We start from the raw sequence: 23,289 nt of genomic DNA on the forward strand, positions 1-23,289 counted from the left end.
GTAACAGAAACCTGGAGGATCAGGACTTCAAAGTCATTCTCAGGTAGATAGCTAGTTCAGGGCCAGCCTGGGCTATACAAGATCTTGTCTCAAAAGTCAAAAAACAAAAACAAAAACCCAAAAGAACCAAAAGGGTTGCGAATATAGCTCAGTGGTAGAGTCCCTGCCTAGAATCCCCCAGTGAGGGGCTGGGGGTGTGGCTCAGAGGTAGAGCCCCTGCCTAGAATCCCCCAGTGAGGGGCTGAGGGCGTGGCTCAGTGGAAAAGCACTTGCCTGGCATATCTGGGGCCCTAGATTCTATTCCCAGCACTACATGAAAGAAACAAATGAAAGTGGCAAACAGGCTAGCTTAAAGAAGGTCCTCAGAAAATAAAAGTGACCAGTAATTATTAGCCCCGAAAATAGCCCCAGGCAAAATTGATATTGTGATTTGATATTATAAATCAATCACAATTATGCTACATTAACACATATTACTAATATATAAATAATACAGTTGGGAATGCTGGCTCCCACTTGTACATCTGAACAGCTAGGAAGCTTGAGGCAAGATTGACTTTGAAGCCAGCCTGGGCTATATAGAAAGATCCTGTCTCAAGTCAGGCAGCGTTGGCAGTGCACACTTTTAATCCCGGCACTTGGGCATCACAGCCAGGAGGATCTCAGGAATTCGAGGCTATCCTCGTCTACAAAGCAAGTTATAGGACAGCCAGGGCTACACAATGAAACTATGAAACTCTGTCTTGAAACACTCTCAAAAAAAAAAAAAAAAAGAAAGGAAGGAAGGAAGATCCTGTCTCAAAACAACAAATATATATTTAACTAAATATTCCTAGAGGTTGTTAAGGGTCTTTTCTGCTCCAGGAAAGTCCTGCTATTCAAGCCAGATGTGGTGGCACACACTTGTAAGCCCAGCAGGAAGACTGCCAGATGTTCAAAGCTACGCTTGTTATACAGCAACTACTAGGCTATCCCAGATACTCAGTGAGACCCAACCCACAAATCAATGATGGAAAAATTCTGGGGCTGGAGGGAGGGCTCAGTGGTTAAGAGTACTGGCTGTTCAGGGGACCCTGGTTTTATTCTCAGCATCTACACCACCTGAAGCTCCAGCTCCAAGGGATCTGATGCCCTCTTCTGGCCAATGCAAGCACTACACACATGTGGGACACAAACACACACAGGCAAACATCCACACACATTAATAACAACAATAAAAAGAAATCCTGCTGGCCTTGCTTTCCTCTATCTTTTGGGGTACAGTCATTCTTGGGAATTTGTCCACTCCTTTGAGAAGGGCTCCTTCTGCCTCTGCCTCCTCCATGCTGGGATTACATGCACATTACCACACCAAGCTTTCAGTACAGGTTCTGCAGATGAAGCTCAGATCTGCACCCTTGCTAGGCAAGTACCTTACAGGCTGAGCCACCTCCCCAGCCAAACCAAGGCCAGAGCAGCATATAAATGTAGCAGCACAGATGTCAGCTAGAAGTGCAGAGGAAAAAAACAGCAAGGATCAGGTAAGGGAAGGGGACCACTGAGCTAGAGTCACTAGGACTCACTACTGTGAGTAGCTCCTCTGACTCCGACAGCAGTCTCGATGGTATGCTATGGTGAAGTGACCCAGGGTCCTCGCAAATCCTCATGCAGTCACGTTCCCCATCTCTGCGGCACTCAGCGGTGATTCACGGATCCGGTATCACACAGTGATGAGTGACAGGGTTGTGATTTCTTTACAGGTAGCCAAGTCCCAGACTCTGAGTTCCAAACTACTAAGCTATACTGCCTCCTACTAGGTGGGTTTCTAACTGAGTATGGCACAGCAGGGAGGGAGGAGTGGGCATCTGAGTTACAAGAAGAAATTGGAGCCCAGGGTGGCGGTGTACACCTGTAATCCAAGTGCTTGAGGGGTAGTGGTAGGAGGGTCAGGGGTTCAAGGGCAGACTTGGCTCTGTTGTGAGTTTGGGGGGCAGCCTGGGCTCCATGAAATCCAAATTTCAAAGATTAAAAATAAAAACACAACAAAAAAAACATAAAGAAAGGGAAAATGAGGAGGAAAAGAAAAAGGAGGAGGGGGAAAGAGAAGGGGAGAAAGGAGGAGGAGAGAGGAAAGAGGAGGAGAGGGGAGAGAGGATTAATAAAGTCAGGCCCACGGTAAAGCTTTCTAAGAGTTGGACCCCTGAGGGGTATAGGACTAACACAACAATATGACAATCTGCAAGAACACTTATCAACCAGGTGAGAGGATGCTATCCCCAATCAGATCAGCAAGAGGCAATCTAGTTGGCAGCAAGGGTGCTAGGGACCCATTCTAGAAGGCAGGTAACCCTTCTGGGGAGTTCTGGGTCCGAGGTGAAACAAGACAATGGAAGGGAAGGGAAATGGGGTTTCTCAGGCCAAGGAGAAAGGGATGAGGCAGGGATGTGAAGAGGAAGGGGAAGAAATGGAGACAAGGGGCAACAGTGATGACAGTGTTGGCAGGGGGGATGTAGGAGGTACATTTAGGGGCAGGAACAGAACTGGAGAGTCACTCACCTGGACAAGCAGTGAGAAGCCAGTGTGCACCGAGCCAAGCAAGATGGAGTTACGGGTGGTCCCCACGTACAGTGTGTCTTCCCGGCCCTCTGCTATAGTGCGTACAGGGCCAAAGTCCTCCGGGACCTGAGTTGGGTAGATGTGTGTATAGGATACATGTGAGGTGGAGTGGCATGGCATGTGTGGTTAGGATCCTACGAAGTCGTCCCCCATCAGCCACATCCTCACCTCCACCTCTTGCACCTTGCTGTAGTCCGAACCCCATAGGACCACCCGACGATCGCGGCCCCCTCCAGACACCAGCGTCCCGTCCCGCAGGGCGCAGAGCCCAAACACGCCGCCATCATGGGCTCCCAGTACCTCCTGGGTGATGCGGTTTCCACCTGTGGGGGGATCGGGCATGGGAGTTGGCATGGGAAGGCTGTTCCTCTCTTGAACCCTTACCTAAAGCTGTGAGGCCAGCAGCCACCTGCTCACTCATCTGTCTTTCTTTTGGTTCTTCTGCCCACTGACCATCCATCTGCCCACCATCCACGAACTTTATCCTCTACCCACTGAATCGTCTGAACTCTCCCATCCATCCTGTGGTTTATCCACTCACATACCTTTCCATGGCTTCCCCACTATCTAATGGTCGGCCACCTGTCCGTCTCCCCATTCATCACATATTAATTCTGCCAGATTCATCTGTCTACTCATCCATCCATCCATCCATCCATCTCCTAGTCCATCAGTCCTTTCTTTCTTCCTCGTATCCATCTGCCTCCCATACATTTATCTACACTTTTCTATTTAATGATCCAGCAGCCAATCCTTCCTTCCTTCTACCCACCACTGCCCATTCATTCATCTACTCATCTATCTATTGATCCATCAATCAATTTACCACCTCACCCACCCACTCATCAATATATCATCTACCCATCCATCCATCCATCCATCCATCCATCCATCCATCCATCTACCCACCCCATCCATCCATCCATTGGTCCATCTATCCACCCATTCATCCATCTTCCCACTCATTCAACCCATCCATCCACGCCTTCTTCTGTCTCTCCATTAATCCACTTCCCACCTGTCCATCATCCATCTACACATTCACAAATCCACCCACCTATTCATCCATCTCCTGATCTAACATTTCATCCACCCCTACTATCGTTCATCCATTCACTCACTTCATTAAACTACCCATCCGTCAGTCAGTCCTTCCCTCCACTTAAACATCCACTCATTTTCCACCCATCTATCCGCCGTCTCTTCGCTCATCATCCACCCATTCCACCAACAAAAGTTTAGCTGCACTGGGCTGAGTTTCATCTGGGAACACAGCGGGACCAAGACAATCTCATATCACACTTTTAGAGGGCTCACACGTCAATGGCAGAGACAAACTTGCCATCACCAGTCAGTGAAGACACAAGGTGGCTGGCACCATGCTGGGACACCGGGACTGTGTGAAATCCTGTATGGGGTTTCCAGCCTGCTGAGTGAGGGGTTGGATGGATGAAGGGATGGTTCATTAAGGATTTAAGGGTTGAGCTGATGTTGCCTTGGACAAATGGATGGAAAAGTTATCCAAGCAGAAGGAAGAACCTTCTCTTGCAAAATAGGTACAGTAGGAAGGATTAAGGGCTGCTGAGGGGACTATAGGGGTCTGGGATGACTCGGTGCCCAGGCAAGGACATCTGTTGTACATCCGTTCATTCACCCACATACACACTCGTGCATCAGTGTATCCATTCCTTATGTATCCATGCATCCACCCCTGTTCCTTAATCCCTCATTTACTCACCCATTCATCCACCTGTCCATCACCCATCTACCCATTCACAAATCCACCCACTATCCACCCATCCTCCCCCACTTTTCCATTCATACACATAAATCCACCCAGCCTTCTGTCCAATTATTCACACAACACACTGGCTGTGGCTGAGTCATTTCACACATTTATACTTGGGCCTTTGCTGCTACTATGAAACCAGCAGAGAATAAGGTTTTGGGAACCAATAATGGCTTTACAGAGTTGGGGACACCTGAGCTGAGCCTTGCCAAGGATGCTAGAACTGCAAAATAAGAATTTATCTTAAGAGCTGGAGAGGTGGCTCAGAGATTAAGAGCACTTGTAGCTTTTGCAGAGAACCTGGGTTCAGTTCCTAGCACCAACATGGTGGCTTACAACTATCCATAACTCCAGTTCCAGAGGATCAGACACCCTCTTCTGGCCTTGGTGAGTACTGCATGCACATGGTGCACACACATACAGGCAGGCACAACACTCATATACATCATTAAGAATTTTTAGATTTATTTTTATTTTTTAACTCGCGTGTGTGTGTGCATGCATGTATGCATGCTTAGGCATGCACACATGAGTGCAAATGGCTGCAGAAGCCAGAGGAGTTGGATCCCCAGAGCAAGAGTTACAGGTGATTGCTAGTCACCTGATGGGTGCTGGGTGTTAAACTTATGTCCTGTGGAAGAGCAGTATGTGTTGTTTTTCTCTTTTGGTTTTTAAATCAGGCTCTGTGTAACTGTTCTGGCTGTCCTAGAATTCACTTTGTAGCCCAGGCTGGCCTCAAACTCACAGAGCTCCACCTGCCTCTGCCTCTGGAGTGCTGGGATTAAAGACATGCGCCACTGTGGTGCCTCCTGGCTCCAGTATGTGCTCTTAACCACTGAGCCACCTCTCTAGCCCCCAAATAAATAATTTTAAAAAGAAGAAGAAAAGAGAATTTAACCTAGAGTGGGGCTAGAATGATAGCTCTATGGTTATAGTGCTGGCCGTGCAAGTTTTATAACCAGAATTCAAATGCCCAGTCTTGGAGGAGTGAGACAGAGGATCCAAGAGTAAGCTTCCTAGTGAGACTGGTTATATCGATGAGCTCTGAGTTTGATTGAGAAACCTGCCTCAATGAATACGGTAGAAGGGTGGCTAAGGATGATTCTTGACAGCCATTTCAAGCCTCCACACTCTTACACACACACACACACACACACACACACATAGGAAAGGAGGAGAAATTTACTCTCTACTGACATTCGTGCCACACAGGGTGGTTAAAGAAAGGGAGATTCAGCCAGGGGTGCTAGAAAAGACAGAGGTGAGAATCCAAACTAGTGTACTGACACTGACCTTTGCCCCAGATGTAGATGTTCCCCCCAGAGTCTCCAGTGACCACATCGCCACCTTCCAAGAAGGTGACACACAGCACATACTTTGGTTTCTCGTGTTTCTACAGTGTGGAAAGAGAGAAGGGGAGGCGTCAGTGTCACCGGACATGTCTGGGTGAGTATACACGCACATTCATACGGAGGCTGGAGGACAGCAATGTTGTTGGTCCTTGGAAGCCATTCACCTTGCTTTTTGCTTCTATTATTATTATTATCATCATTATCATCATCATCATCATCATCATCATCATCATCATTATCAGTTGCTCAAGACAGGGTTTCTCTGTAGCTTTGCAGCCTGTCCTGGAACTCGCTCTGTAGTCCTGGCCTTGAACTCACAGAGATCCGCCTGCCTCTGCCGCCCAAGTGCTGGGATCAAAAATGTACACCACTACCGCCTGGCTCTTTTTCTTTTTTGTTTTAAATGATTTATTTATTTTTATTTTATTTGCATTGGTGTTTTGTCTGTGTGCATGTCTGTATAAGGGTGTCAGATCTTGGAGTTACAGACAGTTGTGAACTGTCATGTGGGTGCTGGGAATTGAACCCAGGTTCTCTGGAAGAGCAATCAGTGCTCTTAACCTCTGAGCCATCTCTCCAGTTTGCCCATTTATTTATTTATTTATTTTTGTTTGTTTCTTTTTTATACACAGAGTTGTACTATGTAGTCCTGGACGGCCTTGAACTCATACAGATCTAACTGCCTCTGCCTCCAGGTGCCAGGACACAGGGTTTAAAGGAGTGTTGACATCACACCTGGTATGTTGATTTGGTTTTGAAAAAAAATCTCATTATGCTTTTTATTTATTCTATACGATTATTTGGTAAATGGGTGTATGTATGGACACACTGTGCCAGCATGTACTTGTGGGGGTCACAGGACAACGGTGGGAGTCAGTTCTCTCCTGTGATGTATGTTCCAGGGACTGTCAGGCTTTGGGGCGAGCACTTTTAACTGCTGAGCCATCTTGCCTATGTAACTTTGTTTTTCTTTAGATTTGTATTTTAATTATCTAAAAATTGTGTGTGTGTATGTGTGTTTATGTGTGTGTGTGTGCACGCTCACATGTGTGTGGGCACATGCCAGTGAGTACAGGTGCCTGCAGAAGCGGGCGCTGGATTCCTGGGAGCTTCCTGATATGGCTGCTGGGAACTTGAGTCTCCACCAGAACACTTTGCATGTTTGACGACCCAGCGATCCATCAAGCCTGGCTCCCCTCACCGTCTTTTTGAGATATGGTCTCTCACTGGGACTCCAGGGCTTGCCAAGTAGGCGATGTTGGCAGACCAATGGGCCAAGAATCCGCCAGTCTTCATCTCCCCAGTGCTGGGATTATAAACACATGCCATCCTGCCAGGCTTGTACGGTGTGTGTGTGTTCACATGTGTGGGTGGGTGTGCTATTGTGTTCGCATGCATGTTGCTGTGCTATGTGAGTGTGCAGTGTGTGCTCACATGTGTGTGCACGTGTGTACATGTGGAGTTGATGTCAGATGTCTTCCTTGATTGCTCTTCACATATTTCTATTGAAGCAGGAGCTCTCACTGAACCTGGAGTTTACAGATTCAGCTACTCTAGCTAGCTGACTTGCCCTGGGAGTCCTCTCTGTCCCCTCCCAAGGGCTGTAGGTGTGCCACCATGCTCACTTGGTTGGGGACTCCAGTCCCATGTACTCATGGTAAGCACTTTATCTGCAGAGTCCCCTCTCCCTGCAGTTCCTCTCTGTGACTCCCCAGCCGTGGGCATCTCCATTAGAGCATCTGTGCTCTCAGCCACTGGACCCTCACACACCAGAGCTCACCAGGATTCCCTCTCAGAGGGGTGAAGAAACTCAGGTTTGGCAGTGTCCCCACACGGCTACCCCTGGAGCCCTCCAGACTGTCTATCCCACTGGGTATCCCTGCCTGGCCGTCCACCAATCCCCGGCACTCACCTCAAACAAGCCCTGCCTCTTGCTCAGGCTTCCTCCTTCCAGGCTCCAGAAGTAGATGTGGGACTTCCCACAGGTGATGAGCAGGCTGGGATCAGTGGGGTGGAAGGTGGCCACCAGCACGGCCTCATTGGAGCACTTGGAGGGGGTCAGGACAGATTCTGAATGAGGACTTAAAAGCCACCAGGACTACCACGCCTTACCCATCCCATAGGCCTGCCCTGTGAGCCCGCTTGCAGGAACAGGGAGTATACCAGCAGGCCCTTTGGGAGCCTCTAGTCTGTGTTACACACTAAGCTGAGCACTTATAAAACTCGCTTAATCCCCATGGTCCTCTGGGAGATGAGGCCCATTAGTGCTTCCCTCATAGATGAGGTTCAGAGAACATAAACACTTGCCTAAGGCTACACAGCTGCATCACAGCAATGTCTAGAACCCAGGTCACAAGTCTAATTCCTGACACCACCTCTTATCCCCTTATCCCTTATCCTTCCGAAAGAGGGGCCCCCATCTAGAATCCGGTTTTCTGCTCTCAGCGCAGGCATGTGATTATAGGCAAATATCTTACGTCCTGATCATGTCTCCCCACCCCCACCCCACCTCTCTTTTTTTTAAAGATTTTTATTTATTATGTATATAGGTTTCTTCCTTCATGTATCCTGCAGTACAGAAGAGGACACCAGATCTTATTACAGATGGTTGTGAGCCACCATGTGGTTGCTGGGACTTGAACTCAGGACCTCTGGAAGAGCAGCCAGTGCTCTATTCCTCTGAGCCATCTCTCCAGCCACCTCACCCCACCTCTTGAGACAGAGGCTCACCATGCAGCCCTGGCTGGGCTGGAACTCACTGTGTAGACCAGGCTTCCTTGCATTCACAGAGATCCACCTGCCTCCCAAGTGCTGGGATTAAAGGCATGCGCCACTATGCCTGGCTATCTCTCTTTTTCTTGGGACAGGGTCTTGTTATGTAGCCCAGACTAGACTCCAACTCACGATCTCTTTGCTCAGCTTCCCCCTGTATTCTGGGATTCATACCACAGTTAACTTTGTACTGAGCCCCATCCATGATGCCCAGCCTTCGACCTCCTGTGAGGAGGACACCACTGTTGACCTCATTTTCCACTGGAAGGACCCAACGCTCACAGAGCAGTCACCGTCGGCACAGTCATCCAACAGATGACACCAAAGCCCCCATTTAAGATGAGTCTAGTTGCAGATTCCCAACCGTATGGCCCAGCATGTCCTGAGAGGACACTCACAGGGAGGGGACATGAAAGGCAAGCCTTCTCACCTTGCTATCCACCACCTTGCTCTCCTTGGCCCAGTCCCACACGGAGAGCACATGATCGTTGGATTCGTCCACTGCACAGAGCAGGTTGCCCCCATTCTGTGGAAGACAGAGGGGTGGGTTAGGATACCTTCCCCCACCCCACTCCAGCTCATTCACCCAGCTGCCTGTGCAAAGACCTTCATAAGCATGACATATAAGGCACATTTGCGTTGGTCAGTGTTGATAGAGTCAACTGAGAAGGCAGTCTCAATGAGGAGCTGTCTGGATCAGGCTGGTCTCCCGGCATGTTTGAGGGGCGTCACCTGGGTTATCTTGAGATGGGAGGAACCGCCCACTGTGGGCAGCAGCGTGCCCTAGGCAGGGGAATCTGAACTGTGGAAAAAGTGAGCTGGCACCAGCATGAGTGCATACTTGAACTCAGTGCTCTCCACTCCGGACCGTGGGAGCAACGCCAGCAGCGTCGAGCTCCTAGTTCCTCACCTTCCCTTTATTAAGTGGCTTTGCTCAGGCTATTTTATCACAGTACGCGGAGATGAAAGTAAGATAACACTAGTAAAGTATTTTTACCCTACATAAGAATAATATTTTAGCTGGGTGGTGGTGGCACAGCACTCAGGAGGCAGAGGCAGGTGGATCTCTAAGTTCAAGGTCAGAAATAGTCTATAGAGTGAGTTCCAGGACATCCAGAGCTACACAGAGACCCTGTCTTGAAAAATCCAAAACAATAAATCTTTTTTTGTGTGATAGTGGGGATGGAACCTGCCATACACAAGGCAGGGGCTCTACCACTGAACCACGCCCCAGCCCCTCACTGGGGTATTCTAGGCAGGGGCTCTACCACTGAACCACGCCCCAGCCCCTCACTGGGGGATTCTAGGCAGGGCTCTACCACTGAGCCACACCCCAGCCCCCATCCATCTTTGCTTGACAAAGGGTCTCACTTGATTGCGCAGGATATGAGCTGGTGAGATGGCTCAGTAAGTAAGAGTGTTTGCTGCCAACCCTGACGATCTGAGTTCAATCCCCAGGACTCATAGATGGAAGGAGAGAACTGACTTCTGTGAGCTGTCTTCTGACCTCCACACATGCGGTGCACATGTACGTACCACAAACACAAAGTGAATAAATACATTTAAATTCTTCTTTTTTAAAAAGACTTGGATATTTATTTATTTATGTATATGAGTGTTCTGTTTTCATGCCCACCAGAAGGAATCTGATCCCATTACAGATGGTTGTGAGCCATTATGTAGCTGCTTGGAGTTGAACTCAGGACCTTTGAAAGAGCAGTCAGTGCTCTTAACCACTGAGCCACCTCTCCAGCTCCCACACTTAGAATTCTTTTTTTTTAATATTTATTTATTTATTTATTAAGTATACAATATTCTGTCTGTGTGTATGCCTGCAGGCCAGAAGAGGGCACCAGACCTCATTACAGATGGTTGTGAGCCACCATGTGGTTGCCGGGAATTGAACTCAGGACCTTTGGAAGAGCAGGCAATGCTCTTAACCACTGAGCCATCTCTCCAGCCCTCCACACTTAGAATTCTTGTTGACCCCATCTACTCTGCACTATCACAGAATGAGGGATGCTGAAACAGGTCTTCCCTCCGGCTTGCTATGTAGCCAGGCAGTGCCTCTGCCTCCTGAGTGATTTTTTTTTTCATTGCTTTTTCTTCCCCTCCCCATTTGGTGCTGGAAATGGAATTCAGGGCAGTGTGCGGACTTGGCAAGTGCTCTGCCGCTGGACCACACCCCCATCCCTGGAATGGCTTTTATGTACATGAAATCCAGCCATTATCAAAGTTGGCTGTCGGACTTGGATGGGTGGTGCTGGCAAGCTGGCTCAGTGGGTAATGGTGCCAGCCGCCAAGCCTGACCTAAGTTCCACCCCTGGGACGACCCTCATGGCAGGAGGAGAGAAGAAATTCCCAGCAGTTTTTCTTGATCTCCACGGGAATGCTGGGGCACTGGGTGTATGTACATGTGCCAGCACACTCGCAATAAATAAAAGTGTTTGAAAAAAGATAATATAAAGTTGATTTGGGAAGGATAGCCGCAGGTCCTAGGCGATTGAGCGTGGGCTAGACACAGTGACATAGACATTGAAAATATCAGAGCAGGCTCATTATTTTACATGCTAACTTTAAAAATAAAAGCAAAACCGGGGGTTAGAGAGACGCTCAGTGGTTCAGAGTGCTTGCTGCTCTTCCAGAGGACCCAGGTTCGATCCCCAGCACCCATGTTAGATGGCTCACAACAGCCTGTAACTCCCGCTCCAGGGCATCTATGCTTTTTCCTGGATATGGATGCAGGTACCCACACATAGGTGAGAACAACCAAAAATAAATCCTTTAAAAAATACAAAGCCAGGCACTTGGGAGGCAGAGGCAGGCAGATCTCTGTGAGTTCAAGGCCAGCCTGGTCTACACAATGAGTTTCAGAGCAGCCAGAGCTACAATAGTGAGACCCTGTCTCAAAATAATTATCATCATAATAAAATGACAATAATAAAAAGAAATAGAAGCCAGGCGGTGGTGGCGCACGCCTTTAATCCCAGCACTTGGGAGGCAGAGGCAGGCGGATCTCTGGGAGTTCAAGACCAGCCTGGTCTACAAGAGCTAGTTCCAGGACAGGCTCCAAAACCACAGAGAAACCCTGTCTCAAAAAACAAAAACAAACAAACAAAAAAATTTAAAAAGAAATAGATTAGCCTGATATTTTGTTGTTGTGTTTTGAGACAGGGTTTCACTGTGCAGCCTGGCTAGCCTGGAACTGGATATATAATCAAAGTTTGCCTGAACTCACAGCGATCCTTCAGTTTCTGCCTCCTAAGAAGGCCAATATTAAAGGCATATCCCACCACACCCAACTGAGCTGTGGTTTTGAGACAAAGTCTCACATAGCCAAGGCTCCTCCTGCCTTGTTCTCCACACTGTGGGGATCATGAACATGTACCCCACAAACCCAGTGTTTTGTTTTGTTTTGTTTTGTTTTCCAAGACAGGGTTTCTCTGTAGCTTTGGTGCCCGTACCAGAACTAGCTCTTGTAGACCAGGCTGGCCTCGAACTCCCAGAGTTCCACCTGCTTCTGCCTCCTGAGTGCTGGGATTAAAGGCGTGCGCCACCACCGCCCGGCCAAACCCAGTGTTTCTTAAACTATCTTTGGGGAGTAGAATTTTTGTTTTTCCCAATCCACCTGCAACACTTTCAAATAAAATTATCATTCAATAAAAAAAAAACTCAATCAATCATGGGAATGGAAGAGGAGGGCAGTTGTATCAACACCGAAGTGCTCCACAAATTCCAGGAAGATTACTTTAACTTCCGCTTTGATGGGGGAAGTGGATGGTGCAAGGCCCTCAGTGCTGGGATTGAAACCTTGAGAGATAAGGAACCTTCCAGAATGCTCAGGCAAAAAATAACCCAACGGGAGTCAGCCAATGGAGAAGAAGGGTGTGCTGTGATTCCGGTGTACTGTGCCACATGCTGGGCTCTGGGTCACAGGCCTGAGGCCCCAAGACCTGGAACTTGAAGGAGTGTATGACCTCATTGTGATGTCATAATGAGGTATAGTCTCCCCCATAGGAAAGTGCTTTCTGAAGGGAGTAGGCCAAAGACTTACAGATTTGGAGAAGGCCACACAGCACACAGCTCTGTCGAACACCCCCAGGCCGAGGACATGGAGGGTAGACAGGGAAACCGAGTCCCAGACACGAACATGGGGTGGCAAAGGCTGCAGAAAAGAGAAGCGCAGTTACTCTAAGGGTCTAGTTTCCATTAGTCCCTCTGTGCAGTGCCTACTCCCTACAGATACCTTGCCTTCCTTTGTGGTGCCTGCCACCTGTCCTGTGGCAATGGTGACCATATCCGGGTGGACAGCCAGACTGGGGGCAGAGAAACAGAGGAAGAACATTCAGCAATGGGGAGGGAAAAACTCACAGGGGCAGTGAGCCTTCCTCAGCAGGTTAAGCTGTTTGCTCGACAAACATGAATTGTAAAAATGTTTACCAGACATGGTGGCACAAGTCTTTAATCCCAGCACTCAGGAGGCAGGAGCAGGAGGATCTCTGAGTCTGAGACCAGCCTGGCCTACAGAGTGAGTTCCAGGACAACCAGGACTACACAGAGAAACCCTGTCTGGAAAAAAAAACAAAAACAAAAAAAAAAAAAGAAAGAAAGAAATCTTTCATTTGTTTATTGAAACAGTATCTGATGAAGCCCAGGCTGCCAACTGGCTGCAAAGCTGAGAATGACGTTGAACTTCTGACCTTCCTGACTCCACCCAGCTCAGGCACGTCCTAAAAACAGTGCCTATGAAAACATTAAATCCCAACACGGAAATACCTGAAATGCTGGGTCACTTTCTTCAAAGAAGCAAAAACTTGGAACACTGGGTGAGGGCATCAGTCTATCTGATACAACTGTCAGGCATGTTATACAATCCCGGCACTAGGGAGGCTGAGGCAGGAGAGTCATGAGTTCAAGGCCAGCTTTGGCTACACCGCAGGTTCCAGGCCAGCCTGGGCTAAGTAGAGACCCTTCCACAATAGAGAAAATAAAAGCTCGTGTGCTAGAGAGAGAACTCAGTGGAAGGGCATTTGCTGTTCTCCCAGAGGACCTGGATTTGGCTTCTAGCACCCACACTGAGCAGCTGATAACCTGTTGTAACTACGGATAAACTATGGGGACATTACACAAACATGGTGTGCATACAAACAGGCACATACACACACGTACACACTTAAAAAACAAAAAAGATAAATACCAAAGGGACTGGAGAGATGACTCAGTGGTTCAGGGCACTGGCTGCTCTTCCAGGGGACCTGGGTTCAATTCCCAGCACCCACATGGCAGCTCACAACTATCTGTAACTTTAATGTCCCAGGGGATCTGACACCCTCACACAGACATACATGCAGACAAAACACCAATGCACATTAAAAAAAAACAAACACTATATACGCTTATTTTCCCACTAGATTCCACCCGGGGTAGCAGGTGCTCTCATTGTGCAGAGCTGGCATTGCTCCACACTCCATGTTGGCAGCCATGTGGAAAGAGCCCCAGGAGGTACAGATTGGATCAACGCCCAAGCCTGGGTTCTTCCCTAACTCACCATTTGATGTCGTCGTTGTGCCCCAGGTAGTGTCGTTGTCTCTGCTCTTCCACACTGTACAGCACAGCCACGGAAGCCACAAAGTACACCACCTCCCCGGTGGGCAGGAGGTAAAGGTTAGCCCTGCAGTCCCGGCCTCGATAGCCATAGCTGCAGACGCCCAGGGCTGGGTTAAGGAACCTGTTCCGTACCTCTGGGCTTACTGGGAGTCATAAGGCCACTGGAATGTTTTCCTGTCTCCACCCCACCTCTGCAGGGTGAACCATGGTGTTCCCAAAATATAAGTTCCCGTTTGTGTGTTTGTATATGAGCTTACATTCACAACCGTAGAAAGCTGTAGAGGGTAGAGGTTGGGTGTGCTCCCCAGCTGCAGAGGCTAGAGGTTGGGTGTGCTCCCCAGCTGCAGAGGCTAGAGGTTGGGTGTGCTCCCCAGCTGCTTCCCAGCTTTATATTTATTTTTTCATCTTCATTCGACACAAGTGTCTCTTGTGGGACCTGGAGTTCACAGATTCAGCTAGACTGGCTGGCCAGCAAGCCCCGGGGAATCTTCCTGCCTCTACCCCACCCAGTGCTGGGACTGTAGCCACAAGCATGTCTCATCTTTCTGTGGTGCTGTGGATGGAACTTGAGTCTCCACGCTTGCACACCAAGCACTTTCTAACTGAGTTCTCTCCACGGCCCCGTTTGCTTGTAAACACTATTCTACAAAGTAGCACAGATTAGCCTTTCAGCTGGCAGCAATCCTGCTGCCTCAACTTCCTCAGGGTTGCAATTACAGTCTAAAGTCACCACGCTTTGCTAGGTCCCCAACTTGACCCTCCCCATCAATTGTGGCAATCATGGATGAAATATGGATTTTTACAAATGTGATTAGGATCTCAGGATGAAGTCATCCCACATGATATGCATAGGCCCTAAACCTAGTAACAGTGCCTTATGAGAAGAGAGAGCTGGCTGTGGGAATTACACCTGTAATTCTAGCACTTAGAAGGCTAAGGCAAGAGATAAACTTACCTAGAGATAAACTACCTTACCTTGACTCCATGAGTGAGAGACTAGGAGGTAGAGCCCCTGCCTAGAATCCCCCAGTGAGGGGCTGGGGTGTGGCTCAGTGGCTTGTATAGCACTTACCTGAGTTCTATCCATCTCTATGTGTGGTTCTTGAACTATAGAGCCAGCATCTCTAAAAAATGTTCTTGCGTGTATATGTGTGTTGTATGCACACATGTCTGCATGAGTGTGTGCAGGTATGCATAAATGTGTGTGTACATCTGTGGCTGTCTGATTTAACTTTGGATGTTTTCCTCAGTCACTCTCATTTTCATTCAGGCAGGTACTCTAACTGAATCCAGAGTTTAGTTCCAGCTAGCTAGCCTGCTTGCCCCTACAATCATGACTCTACCTCATGATCACAGGCTACCACCATGCCCACCCGGCATTTATGAGTGTACAGAGGATCAGAACTCCAGTCCTCATGCTTGTGAAACAAGAGCTTTATCCAACAAACCATCTAAAATGCAGCCTCCCAAGCCCTGCCTCTTACCCATAATCCCACAGTCCTGGGATCCTAAGGTCAAAAAATACAGTCTTCAGAGGAAACAACCAACTGAGGCACAGGGAGGAAGGTGACTTCTCCAAGGTCACAGTCAGCCAGAAGCAGGACAGACAGTTCCAGCTCACCCCCTAAGGCTGTTTTCTGTTTCCCAAGCGGTTCAAATTCACTGCGGCCACCCAGTCATTTTACCCATGGCATTCTTAGTCTGGAAGGTTTTTCCTTTAATTCTTCTCTGGCTGGTTCCTGGGTGTTGGATTCTCAGCCTTTGTTTTTTGTTTTTTTTTTTTTTTGTTTGTTTTTTTGAGAACTGTGACTCCCTGATATGATAGCCCTCCAGCACTGAAAACTTCTCATAGAAATATTTTTTATAGCTGAGCGGTGATGGCGCATGCCTTTAATCCCAACACTCAGGAGGCAGAGGCAGGAGGATCTCTGTGAGTTCAAGACCGGCCTGGTCTACAAAGAGAGTTCCAGGGCTACCCCATGTGCCCCAGCCCCCAACTCTCCACTCCTAAGCTGAGATCTGTGAAGACCATCCACAGGGAAACTGATCACGGTGGCTGACATCTATCTGATTGATACTCAAGAGCCGGGTGCAGTGATGCGCTCTTACTCTGCAGTCCCAGGTCTTGGAAGGTGCAGGCAGGGAAGATCAAGTGCTAAGGATCGTCCTTGACTAACAGGGAGTTCAACAACCTACCTCACAAGCAAGTGCCAAATATTCCCCGGATGAGTAACTCACAGAGGTCATTGCAGCCATTCTGTTTCTCTCTCTGGGCTCCCTGAGCTGATCCCACCTCCCCCAAACGGGCCTGAGAGACCCCTGCCTCAGGCCCCTCTTTCCCGAAAGTCCCTCACTGAGATTTACTGTCTTCCAAGAGGGCAGACAGCATAGCCAAAGGATACACCCAGTCTAGCCTTAGGCGGCTGGAGGGCAGCTCAGAGCGGGTGTCCAGGCTATAGGCGGGTGCCACCTCGTCTGGGATCAGCATGGGCACCGGGCGGCCTCTCAGAAACATCTTCACAGACCCCTCCTCTGCCAAGACAGCCTCAGAGGTCAGGTTCCACCCAGCCCTAGGCCTGTCCCCACTCCAAGAACGTTACTAAGGTCGTTATTGTTATTTGAGACAGGGTCTCTACAGCTGGCCTGGAATTCTCTGTGTAGCCCAGGCTGGCCTGGAACTCAAGGTGATCCTTCTGCCTCAGATTCCCAAGTGCTGGGATTACAAGTGTGAGCCGCCGCAGCCAGTTCATTATATATAGACAGGATCTCTTTATGTAGCCCGAGCTAGCCTTCCTTCAACTCCAAAACGCCTTCAGCCTCCCAAATGCAGGGTTCCTGGCTTTGACCACACCTCCCTCCCTCTGCCCCCTTTCCCCACCCTCTTCTCTCTTCCTTTCTCTCTCTCTTTCTTTTTCTTTTTAACTGGTGGATAAAATGAAGCCAGACAGGCAAAGGCCCAGTAGCCAGGACCCCAGGTCTTTGGCAGGCTACAGTCAGTGAAACCACGCCCACCCTCCCCACTCACCCATGCTGAAGATAACTTCTTTGGTTTTCCTGTCAGGAAAAGATGCAGGAGAAAAAAAGAGAGAGAGAGGGGAGGGAAGAAAATGGGTGTTTTAGCAGGCAGATAAGATAGGAGAGGAAGTACCCCTCAAACCCCTTGGCTCTGCGGGCCTCCAACGAATAACCAGGCGAGTCAGGAGCGGAGCGCTACCTCTCTGCAGGCCCTGTGCTTTGCTCGTTAGAGCTTGAAGAGCCTAAGACACAGGCCCAGAGAGGCAGAGACCGCCAAGGGTCACACAGTACGAAGCGGCAGGCTCGCGATCCTGGAAGACTGTGGTCACTAGAGACCCTCCCTCCCAGGAGGCAAAATGCTCCCAGCGTCCCTCGCCTCCCTCCCCCCAGCACCCCAAACTTCAAGCAGTCAGGAAAGCAAAGAATTGTTCAGAGGAAGGGGCGTGTCTCCACCTCCTCTTCCAGAGGAGAGAAAGGACAGTAGGAGGGAGGAGGGGGGGCTACGAGAGGGTCTCACCCAGCTCCAAAACTACTCATGGCGGCGGCTGACGGAGTTTCGGGTCGGAGGTGGAGCCGGGACCGGCCCCGCCGCTTCCGGCCCTGGGAGGCGCCGGCGCCACCGCCCCTGCCCCGCCCCCCGCAGCGGACCCCTGCAGGCGCCAGGTGCCACCCGGTCCAATAGCCCGGCCCACGGAGTCCAGACACCAAGCCCTTTGGGTAGGGTGAAGGGTAGGTGAAGGCTGACCACATTGACTCAGAGACGCGCTTGCCTGAGCTCAGATCTCCCCTCTTTCTAGAAGTATGAACTAGTTGCCCAACCTCTAAAACAACGGTTTCCTCGTTTCAAAAAACGGGAATAGAAAAACCACTTCCCAGTGCGATTGAGAGGTTGATAGTGGCTAATATACCCAAGTGTCTGACCCAGGGCGTGTTTATTGTTATTTCAGACGACTTGAAACCTGCTTCAGACTTGCTGTAGTCTACTCTCAAGTCCTGGCCACTCCTGCTGTGCCATGGTTCCACCCTTACACCTTGACTCCGCCCCTAGCTACCTGACCACCACGCCCACCCACCCGTTAGTCCTGGACTGGCTCTGACTTTGTCCGTGTCTGTGTCTCTATTAAGAGAAGGTCTCAAGTAGCCCAGGCTGGCCTCAAATTCGGTAAGTAGCCGAGTATGACTATGAACCCTGATCCTCCCGTCTCTTACCAAGTCCTGGGATCAGAGTCATGACCCCTCTTGAAGTTTATTTATTTATTTATTTATAAATTTGAGACTGGGTTTCATTGTAATCCAGGCTGGACTGAACGCACAATATAATCGTGTAACCCAGTCTGGCTTTGAAACTCGGGCACTCCCCTTGCCTCAGCCTCTGCTGTAATTTACAAGCTTAAACCATGGCCACTCCCTGCTTCCCTCTTAATTAATAACAGATAGCTGTCCCACCTCATTTTGGGGGGGGTCTCATTAGGCATCCTGATTCCATCAATTTCACAGGACCCGCTCCAAGCTATCCCCCAGTTCTCCAAGCTACCGCCATAAGGTTGGGCCACGCCCACTTACAGGCCCGCCCATCCCTAAGCCACACCCACTTATACCAGGTAGCTTCTACCCAAGTAGGGTTCCCGTCTGTCCCCCACTCTAGATTTTGATTCTACCACGCTAACTCCACTAACACACCCAAATCCCAACCACTCCCCTACTTCTGATTTTTACACTCCCCACAGAAACTCTGAGTCTTGAGCCCTGACTCCACCCTGAGAATCAAAGGGAACTTTCTTTTATCTTAATAGCCACACCCATGCGCCTGGCTCCTCCCTAGCTTCCTCTATCGACCCATTGACCACGCAGGCCTTCTTAGGTTCCAGTTCCGTTTCCCAATGCTGACTGGGCTCCCAATATTAGTTCCATCCCTCCAGGCTTTCCTTTTTGACCAGGCTACCCCAGTATTGCGCTCCCACCTTGCGAACAGGCTCACCCCACTCTAGGTTATAACATCGTGGCTTGACGTTAATTCCCCATGCGCTTATTCTCTTGCTTGTCTTAAGTTGACGCCCCACCTTTAAACTTACCCTTCTTTTTTGGCGCTACAGTTACTGCTGGAAGATGTGGTTCGACTACGGGGATCCTCGCGACGTACAGAGGCCAGGCGCTCAGGCGACAAGTAGCGGCGACTGCTGCTGAAAAGACCAGAGTGATGAGGGCAGAGCCCGCGATGATTGTGCAGCGTTCTCCAGCAAAGTCTGAGAGGAGGCCAGAGACCTGCTTTTCTTGCCTTACCTGCGCCCAGAGCTTGCCTCCTTCTTGGGGGAAGATGGAGAGGTGGCATAGCCACCCACGCGACGCGGGGGTCCGGAGCCATTGAGGGGAGTCCTGGTGGGAAGGCCTTTCAGGAGTTGACACACTGGAGTGATGGGGTTAGAGCACGGAAGATGATGAGCGTGAGGTCGTGCCTCCAGCCCTCCTCGTTACACCCTCCACCCCAACCAGGATACCCGAGGCGGTGGTGCCCAAACGTGGGGGCGCCCTGCCCTTCGGGGTGCCCCTCGCGCGCAGCGCCGCGCCTTGTTCTTCGCACGCCCGCAGGCGACGCAGCGCGTCCGCCAGCGCCGCCTTTAGGACCGCCAGCTCGTCTTCTTGCAGCTGCAGCCGCTGCTCCAGCGCCGACACGCGGTCGTCCACCTCCATGCCACTGGTGCCGGACAGATTATCATCTAGAAAGCGGAGGAGATACGGGTTGCAGGGGACCACCCGGGGGAAGATGGTGTGGGGGCCTTCAAGGACCAGGAGCGTCCGTTCCGTTTTTCAGGGACTGTCAGGACCAGCCAAGCTCTCTGACTTTCCTGCAACCTGGGTTCGATGGGGATGCTTGGAGATGGGCCCACGAAGAGGGTTCCGGCAAGGAGGAAGGAAATCCCCACCTCCTCTCTCTGCCACAGTGCCCTGGCCATGCGACCTTGGGGGAAGTCCCTTTTCCTCAGGCAGAGTCCACCAATCCCAGGGCCTCACTTTGGTTTTGAGATTCTGTGACTAAGATGCTAAATATCTTTAAGTCATATCAGCACTTTAAGATGACATCAACCCACTCCCCGTGACAACGTTCTAGAACGCGCCCTCGACGTTCTCTGACGAATATCAATATTCTGTCACGGGTACCAACATTCTCTCGCTGTATCCAAGACTTTCAAGCCAAAAGGTCCTGTGGTGTTCTCTTCCCTTTTCTCCCCTCTCCAAGGAGTTCGACCCTCCAAAAAGCCATAAAGACAGACCTTCTGTGACCCCTGGCGGCCGACATGGGGATTGCAGGGCAGAGATGACACACGATCTCTTTCCCCAGCCCAGAGTTTCTGTCCTCCAACCCCTCCCCCACTTTATGTTACCTCTGTACCCCTACCCAGATTTAGTTCCCCTTCTCCTTTTCAACCCATTGCTGCAGTTTAAATGACTCCCTCATCATTTACCCCTCCCGTCCTTCCTCCCACCAGGGAGGGGGATTCTAGGCAGGCGGCCCTCCTCTGCCTCCCTCCTGGACCACTCCTACCCAGACTCATTACTGAGAGAATCTAGGAGATCCTGGCTTCCAGCCCCTTCCAAGTAAAGGTGGTAGCAGGAACAGTAACCCGGCTCGGAGGTCGCACTTGCCATCCCGAGTCCTGTATCCCTTAGGCCAGCCCCGCCTGTCCGTTGGACTCCTGCACTGCAGACTCCTGACCCTCCCCTCCTACTCCTTCCGTGGTCCAATCGCCTGCCCGGCCTTGCCACTCTGTCCCCTACCCCCACCCATCCAGTGCTTCGTAGGTCCTGTGTCTGGACCTTCGGAGGGAATATGGGAGAGGGGGCTCTCCAGGTCGAAGGGAAAGGGCCTGCAGAGACTTGAGACCCCTATCAGGAAGTTCTAGGGTCCCGTGGCGATCCTTGCAAAGAAAGAAACTGAAAAAGGTGGAATAAGAGACAAGCTAAGGGCCATACACGCAGTCAGTAAGGGGTGGGAGTCATCGAACAACCTTATGTTGAGCCCATTTTCTACCTACTATAAATAGTATTACAATTGAAAATACACGAGAGCTGGGCTCTGCACTTACCGTGTTTCCCACAGAAATCCCAGATAAGATGAACCATTAAACATGGTAGCTACTGTTCCCACCCCCACCCTCCTCCACTCTGATGACTTTAGTGGTCTCTGCTTCTGCAACGGAACTAAAGCCCGGAAGGTCCCAGTCACTTGTTCAGGACACAGTTTTTCTTTTTCTATCAGGGGCAGAACCCAAACTTGATCCCGCCTCAGAGACCCTATCATCCTTAACCTTTAGACGGCAGAGGGGGGTGAAATGAACATTTCTAGGTCCTCTGCCAACTCTAGGGGTCCCTAGCCAAGGGTGTGTTCCTGGGGGGAGGGGTGACCTCCAAACTCCGAGATGATTGACATGGGGGCACAGTGACCCTGAGTGGCCAGCTTGGATCTGAGGCCTTTCTTGGTCTGATGGTCCCACCCCATGACTCAAGCTCTTGGTTGTTGCCCTGGCCCAGAGACCAGCACCCACTTTTCACTTCTCTTATTTCCCCACTCCTGCAGCCCAGCTCCCCTAACACCAAAATGGCCCTTCAGGTGGCATACACATTTGTCTAGGGAAAAAGGATTCTTCATGGGTGGGAGGGGCAGCACTGACGTTGGGGGAAATAGTGGACAGAGAGTCCTCTGGCGCTTTACTGGTCCCATGGCCAGCCCTCAAGTCAGCATTTCCCCCTGCTATGCCCGAACACAGAGGGTCCCAGAAGGTTGAGGACCAGAAAGAGTTCCAGGTTCAGTTGATTCCCCACCGCAGGCCTACTCTCCTTCCCGACATAGGCACCTCCAGGATCTTTCCCCTTCTCTCTGTCTAGCTACCTTCGGAGCAGGTGTATGTTGGGGTGGGGGTGGGAGGAGCAGGATCCTGGCTTTGGAGATGGAGGACCTTGTTCTGGGGTCAGGAGTCTGTTGACAGGGAGAAAGGAGGAATCTCCCACAAGGGAGGAGATAAGGACTTGGAAAAAAAGGGTTGGGGAAGGAAGCCTTAGGTCCAACCCTGGGTGGGGCCAAGGTTTGAACTGAGAAGGGGGCTCTCACCGTTGCAGTATTGCAGCAGCGAGGACGTGTCGTAGAGGCCGCAGAAGGCCGGGCCGCGCTCCGCCATTGCCCCGCCACAGCCACCGCCGGCCCCCGCAGCCCCAGCTCGGGCCCGGTCCCCCCCCCAGGCCCTGCCTCCCGTTGCCATAGCAACGCCCTTCGTTCCAGCATCCCCAGCTCGGCCCACCCAGCATCAGGCGGCCGGCTCTGAGCCTGGCACTGGGGTCATCCCCTAGGATGCCCAGAAAGGGGGTCGAGAGATTGCTCTGTCAGCCCCCCCCCCAACAGTCTTCAGGTCAGGATTGGCTGCGTCCGGGTCCCCCTAGGTACTGTCTGGCCCCTCCCACAACCGGAGTGTATTCTCTCTACACTCCCCCTTCTCTCCCGTTAGGAGCCAATAAGAGTCTGTCGCGCAGGCTCCTCCGCCAATAGGGATGCGGGTGGGCTTGAAGGGGCAGGGTCTTTCCTGCTTTGCATCCCGAAGTGTCGCCCCCAGTTCTGGAAGGAGGATGGGGTAAAAGAAGACACTCCTCTATTCCCGAAAGCCTCCCTGAAATCTTTTATATGATTTCCCATAAGTCCCTTCGCACGACCAGAGCCTGACATTGAAATCTCAAATATGACAGGTTATCCTATAACCTGAGCTTGTATCCTAGCCAGGTCCTCATTCCTTGTTTATTAGATCTAGACCCGCCCCCAACGGCTATTAGCTCCACCCCCAAATCAAGAAGCAGCTAAAGTTCTATTCCCGCCCCTAGAACAATTAGCCACACCCCCTGAACATCCAAGGACCAGAAACTTGGACCAGACTCTCTGGTAGGGTGAGCTCCGCCCCCAGAATTTAGATTCCCTCCCCTCAAGTCGATTAGCCCCTCCCGAACTTTCCTTTCCACTTCAGCCATCGAGGCCCTTAGCTCCGCCCCTACAGTCCTAGTCTCCCACCAACGATTTATCCAGTCCGTATTTTGACAGAGACCCAATTGTAAAGCCTGGGACCAGCTGGCGGTGTCAGTCAGAGCAGTCTCGGAAACTGCGGAGCTAGGAGAGAAGGAGGG

The 23,289-nt window shown here is 50.6% G+C and overlaps 1 protein-coding gene across 1 annotated transcript in view; it reads right to left on the minus strand.

The window, feature by feature from the left end:
* The window catches only part of Eml2 (EMAP like 2), a 29,823-nt gene extending 7,278 nt beyond the window's left edge, over positions 1-22,545 (minus strand). Inside the window, 15 exon segments of the mRNA XM_075990063.1 lie at positions 2,536-2,661; positions 2,764-2,918; positions 5,678-5,777; positions 7,649-7,783; positions 8,939-9,034; positions 12,563-12,673; positions 12,755-12,824; positions 14,057-14,206; positions 16,518-16,647; positions 17,141-17,169; positions 19,203-19,310; positions 19,411-19,534; positions 19,626-19,844; positions 22,235-22,357; positions 22,360-22,545. Coding sequence (XP_075846178.1) covers positions 2,536-2,661; positions 2,764-2,918; positions 5,678-5,777; positions 7,649-7,783; positions 8,939-9,034; positions 12,563-12,673; positions 12,755-12,824; positions 14,057-14,206; positions 16,518-16,647; positions 17,141-17,169; positions 19,203-19,310; positions 19,411-19,534; positions 19,626-19,844; positions 22,235-22,357; positions 22,360-22,405 — 1,722 coding nt within the window. The 5' untranslated portion in view covers positions 22,406-22,545.
* Positions 22,546-23,289: the final 744 nt, after the last annotated feature.

Source organism: Microtus pennsylvanicus, chromosome 1, assembly GCF_037038515.1.
Source record: "Microtus pennsylvanicus isolate mMicPen1 chromosome 1, mMicPen1.hap1, whole genome shotgun sequence".
In the NCBI taxonomy this organism is placed as follows: Eukaryota; Metazoa; Chordata; class Mammalia; order Rodentia; family Cricetidae; genus Microtus; species Microtus pennsylvanicus.